The sequence below is a fragment of the Engystomops pustulosus genome, chromosome 4 (assembly GCF_040894005.1).
Source record: "Engystomops pustulosus chromosome 4, aEngPut4.maternal, whole genome shotgun sequence".
Lineage (NCBI taxonomy): Eukaryota > Metazoa > Chordata > Amphibia > Anura > Leptodactylidae > Engystomops > Engystomops pustulosus.
The window spans coordinates 5,650,499-5,656,498 of NC_092414.1; the positions used below are offsets into that span (position 1 = coordinate 5,650,499).

General features: G+C 51.8%; 1 protein-coding gene across 2 annotated transcripts in view; it reads left to right on the plus strand.

Annotated features, from left to right (window-relative positions):
* USP18 (ubiquitin specific peptidase 18) overlaps nt 1-4,624 on the plus strand; it is a 39,741-nt gene extending 35,117 nt beyond the window's left edge. The window contains exons 8-10 of one of the 2 annotated variants that reach the window (XM_072144874.1): nt 1,669-1,800; nt 2,474-2,523; nt 2,616-4,624. In XM_072144874.1, coding sequence (XP_072000975.1) covers nt 1,669-1,800; nt 2,474-2,523; nt 2,616-2,670 — 237 coding nt within the window. In that variant the 3' untranslated portion in view covers nt 2,671-4,624. The remainder of the gene's footprint in view (nt 1-1,668; nt 1,801-2,473; nt 2,524-2,615) is intronic. The other variant, XM_072144875.1, reaches the window with a different exon arrangement.
* Nucleotides 4,625-6,000: the final 1,376 nt, after the last annotated feature.

Below are 6,000 nucleotides of genomic sequence, written 5' to 3' on the forward strand. Positions count from 1 at the left end.
GCATGTGCGATACTGAGCCGTGTATCTAATCCTACCCTGTGCGATACTGAGACGTGTATCTAATCCTGCCTTGTGCGATACTGAGACGTGTATCTAATCCTGCCATGTGCGATACTGAGACGTGTATCTAATCCTGCCATGTGCGATACTGAGACGTGTATCTAATCCTGTCATGTGCGATACTGAGCCGTGTATCTAATCCTGTCATGTGCGATACTGAGACGTGTATCTAATCCTACCCTGTGCGATACTGAGACGTGTATCTAATCCTACCCTGTGCGATACTGAGACGTGTATCTAATCCTGCCATGTGTGATACTGAGACGTGTATCTAATCCTGCCATGTGCGATACTGAGACGTGTATCTAATCCTGCCATGTGCGATACTGAGACGTGTATCTAATCCTACCCTGTGTGATACTGAGACGTGTATCTAATCCTACCCTGTGCGATACTGAGACGTGTATCTAATCCTACCCTGTGCGATACTGAGACGTGTATCTAATCCTGCCCTGTGCGATACTGAGACGTGTATCTAATCCTGCCCTGTGTGATACTGAGACGTGTATCTAATCCTACCCTGTGTGATACTGAGACGTGTATCTAATCCTACCCTGTGTGAGACTGAGACGTGTATCTAATCCTGCCATGTGTGAGACTGAGACGTGTATCTAATCCTGCCATGCGTGAGACTGAGACGTGTATCTAATCCTGCCATGTGTGAGACTGAGACGTGTATCTAATCCTACCCTGTGTGATACTGAGACGTGTATCTAATCCTGCCATGTGTGATACTGAGACGTGTATCTAATCCTGCCATGTGCGATACTGAGACGTGTATCTAATCCTGCCATGTGCGATACTGAGACGTGTATCTAATCCCAGCATGTGCGATACTGAGCCGTGTATCGTATCCTACCCTGTGCGATACTGAGACGTGTATCTAATCCTGCCTTGTGCGATACTGAGACGTGTATCTAATCCTGCCATGTGCGATACTGAGACGTGTATCTAATCCTGCCATGTGCGATACTGAGACGTGTATCTAATCCTGTCATGTGCGATACTGAGCCGTGTATCTAATCCTGTCATGTGCGATACTGAGACGTGTATCTAATCCTACCCTGTGCGATACTGAGACGTGTATCTAATCCTGCCGTGTGCGATACTGAGACGTGTATCTAATCCTGCCATGTGCGATACTGAGACGTGTATCTAATCCTACCCTGTGTGATACTGAGACGTGTATCTAATCCTACCCTGTGCGATACTGAGACATGTATCTAATCCTACCCTGTGCGATACTGAGACGTGTATCTAATCCTGCCCTGTGCGATACTGAGACGTGTATCTAATCCTGCCCTGTGTGATACTGAGACGTGTATCTAATCCTACCCTGTGTGATACTGAGACGTGTATCTAATCCTACCCTGTGTGAGACTGAGACGTGTATCTAATCCTGCCATGTGTGAGACTGAGACGTGTATCTAATCCTGCCATGTGTGAGACTGAGACGTGTATCTAATCCTGCCATGTGTGAGACTGAGACGTGTATCTAATCCAAGCATGTGTGATACTGAGCTGAGTATCTAATCCCGCCCTGTGTGATACAGCCTGCTGAGCTGTGTATCTAATCCCGCCCTGTGTGATACGTGTGGTCTCTTGCAGGCTCGGTCTAGTTATCGCCTCTTTGCGGTAATCGCACACTCGGGGACGGCGACGTTCGGTCACTTCTGCGCTTATATCAGGAGCGGGAGGGACGGGCGCTGGTTTCTCTTCAATGACTCCTGTGTGTGTAAGGTGAGGGCGGTCATCAAATTGTATGCTACATGTGCACCATGTGGCGGTATACTGGCTGTGCACCATGTGGCGTATAATGTATGTGCACCATGTGGCGGTATACTGTATGTGCACCATGTGGCGTATAATGTATGTGCACCATGTGGCGGTATACTGTATGTGCACCATGTGGCGGTATACTGTATGTGCACCTTGTGGCAATACACTGTTGGCAAACCATATGATAGTAAACTGTACCACGTGGCGGTATCCCGGCTGTGCCCCACGTGGCGGTATCCCGGCTGTGCCCCACGTGGCGGTATCCCGGCTGTGCCCCACGTGGCGGTATCCCGGCTGTGCCCCACGTGGCGGTATCCCGGCTGTGCCCCACGTGGCGGTATCCCGGCTGTGCCCCACGTGGCGGTATCCCGGCTGTGCCCCACGTGGCGGTATCCCGGCTGTGCCCCACGTGGCGGTATCCCGGCTGTGCCCCACGTGGCGGTATCCCGGCTGTGCCCCACGTGGCGGTATCCCGGCTGTGCCCCACGTGGCGGTATCCCGGCTGTGCCCCACGTGGCGGTATCCCGGCTGTGCCCCACGTGGCGGTATCCCGGCTGTGCCCCACGTGGCGGTATCCCGGCTGTGCCCCACGTGGCGGTATACAGTGTTCTACATGTTCTCTGTTTTGCTTTAGGTCTCCTGGGATGACGTGAAATGTACGTATGGAAACACGGCCTTCCACTGGTGAGTACTGGGGGCAGTGGTGGAAGAGGTTCTGCAGCAGCTGAGTCTTATTTGGTTTCCTGTATGTATAACGGATCCCCCTGTTGTTTTAGGGGGGCTACGGCCGTCCTGCTCATCTACGTCCCCAGCGCCAGGTCATGTGACTGACGTCGGACACCCGGACGCCTGTGGATCGCGGAACATCCGGATCATCGCATCCCACTGCCTTCTCTCCCATCACACAGCCGACAAGATGCATCCTGGGAGCTTTCCCACAGGCTCCAGCAGGGGGCAGCCGTGACTGCGCTCGCAGCTCTGGCAGTGACTGGAGTAGAAGACTGCGATGGGGGGGGGTCAGGTTTATTTTTGCACAATTCTCTGTAGCCAATCAGGTTCTCTTCTGGTGCCGTTACACTTTATGACCAGCGGGGGGCGCCATTGCCTGCCTGCTGGTGCGGCTGTGTTCACACTGATGGAGGTCGCAGCAGAATCTGCGTCTGAGGCTCCAGCACAGGTGTGAACACGGCCCTACACTCATACTTGAAGCTCATCTATAGCATCTGTATCATGGACCCCCCTCCATATCCGGATCTGAGGGTCCTAACTACCTGACGTATCCATTAAAGGGGTGGTCCAGGGCTAAGATACAATGTCAGATCTGTGGCAGCAGTATAGCGCCGCACATCATGTAGTGGCCATCCTGTGGTACTGCGCTCCGGCTTTCATAGTAGTAGTAGTACCTCCGGGCAGCCACTACACAGTGTATGGCGCTGTCTGCTTCCTGATCACTGCTGGTGAAGACAATCGGACCCCATTGATCCAGTATTTGATGTCCTAATTCCGGACCACCCCTTTAAGGACTCACATGACTTGATATTATTACAGTGTATTATTATAACTATTATTATTATATTATTGTTATATTATTGTTATATTGTAACGTATCTAAAGCAGCGCCGCAGCAGCATGACCTGAGTCCAATGCCACTGTATCAACGCGAGTACTCGGCCGGGAGGAAGCGAATTCTAGGAATAAAGGGCAGCGCGAGAGGAGACCTGAATAATAATGTCACATGACCCAGTGACATCACAGCATAGGAAACGGGACGCATGATGTCACAGCACAGATCTATGACAGATCGGCCCCGTAGCTGCTATTACCAGAAAGTGCCCTGATACATGGTAACAAACCCTCAGCTGTGTGAGGTATTATACTGTATGGGGGGGCTTGTATATGTGACCTCAAATGACACCAGTGGGTCAACTCATCTACATACGTCTATACACGAAATCCCTGGATTACCATTAACAATAGCGGGCGACTAGTGAATGACCCCCAATAATAACAGCCAATGAATGTGCTGCACAGGACGCGACCCATGTAGTAGTTAAAACCCAGGGTACACCGAAAAAACTCCACCGCGTGGCCATATACATGAGGTGTGGGGTCCCCGCAGAGGGCGGAGCATACATTATGTGACTTGTATTTATATTCTCTGTTATAATGTGAATAAACTCTTCTCCGTGTCTTGTAATAATCGGGATCTCATCTAGTAAGATACGATCCTGCTCTGTACTGATGAGGGGCAAGAACCCCCCAACAGCCGTCTACAGATGGGTCTCTCTTGCTGATCCAAAATGAACCATTGCCAAATCCCCTGTGCTATGTGTATGGCATCCTATCTAGTAAGATACTATCCTGCTCTGCACTGATGAGGGGCAAGAACTCCCTTACAGCCATCTATAGATGGGGGTCTGTCTTTTTTCATTGAGAACCAGTTACTTACTTTTTCTAGCTACGTCTATGTCATCTTCTGCAACCAAGTTCCCTGCTCTGTACTGATGAGGGACGAGGACCACTAAACAGCCAATTATAAATGAGTCATTTCATTAGCCAACCCAAGATCTGTCTATGGCATCTTATCTAGGAAGACAGTATCCTGCTCTGTACTGATGAGGGGCAAGAACTCCCCAAACAGTTGTCTACAGGTGAAGCTATGTCTATGGGGTCTCATCTAGTAAGATGATATCTGGTTCTGTACTGATGAGAAGAAAGACCACAAAAAAGCATCTCCAGATAGGACTGACACCCAACACCAATAAAAGCGATGAATGAATCACAACGTTCAGGTTTTTGAGAGTTTTTTATTCTAGTGACCAGCAGTGGTCAGAGGTCAGCATGGGTGCTCTGACCTCTCTGTGACTACACCCCCCATACACAGCGAGCTGCCATGTCCTGTGTGTCCTGACACCTTTCTATCATAGCCAGCAGTGGTCAGGGGTCAGCATGGGCGCTCTGACCCCTCTGTGACTACACCCCCCATACACAGCGAGCTGCCATGTCCTGTGTGTCCTGACACCTTTCTATCATAGCCAGCAGTGGTCAGGGGTCAGCATGGGCGCTCTGACCCCTCTGTGACTACACCCCCCATACACAGCGAGCTGCCATATCCTGTGTGTCCTGACACCTTTCTATCATAGCCAGCAGTGGTCAGGGGTCAGCATGGGCGCTCTGACCCCTCTGTGACTACACCCCCCATACACAGCAAGCTGCCATGTCCTGTGTCCTGACACCTTTCTATCATAGCCAGCAGTGGTCAGGGGTCAGCATGGGCGCTCTGACCCCTCTGTGACTACACCCCCCATACACAGCGAGCTGCCATGTCCTGTGTGTCCTGACACCTTCCTATCATAGCCAGCAGTGGTCAGGGGTCAGCATGGGTGCTCTGACCCCTCTGTGACTACACCCCCCATACACAGCGAGCTGCCATATCCTGTGTGTCCTGACACCTTTCTATCATAGCCAGCAGTGGTCAGGGGTCAGCATGGGCGCTCTGACCCCTCTGTGACTACACCCCCCATACACAGCGAGCTGCCATGTCCTGTGTGTCCTGACACCTTTCTATCATAGCCAGCAGTGGTCAGGGGTCAGCATGGGTGCTCTGACCCCTCTGTGACTACACCCCCCATACACAGGGAGCTGCCATGTCCTGTGTGTCCTGACACCTTTCTATCATAGCCAGCAGTGGTCAGGGGTCAGCATGGGCGATCTGACCCCTCTGTGACTACACCCCCCATACACAGCGAGCTGCCATGTCCTGTGTCCTGACACCTTTCTATCATAGCCAGCAGTGGTCAGGGGTCAGCATGGGTGCTCTGACCCCTCTGTGACTACACCCCACATACACAGGGAGCTGCCATGTCCTGTGTGTCCTGACACCTTTCTATCATAGCCAGCAGTGGTCAGGGGTCAGCATGGGTGCTCTGACCCCTCTGTGACTACACCCCCCATACACAGCGAGCTGCCATGTCCTGTGTCCTGACACCTTTCTATCATAAACAGCAGTGGTCAGGGGTCAGCATGGGTGCTCTGACCTCTCTGTGACTACACCCCCCATACACAGCGAGCTGCCATGTCCTGTGTGTCCTGACACCTTTCTATCATAGCCAGCAGTGGTCAGGGGTCAGCATGGGTGCTCTGACCCCTCTGTGACTACAC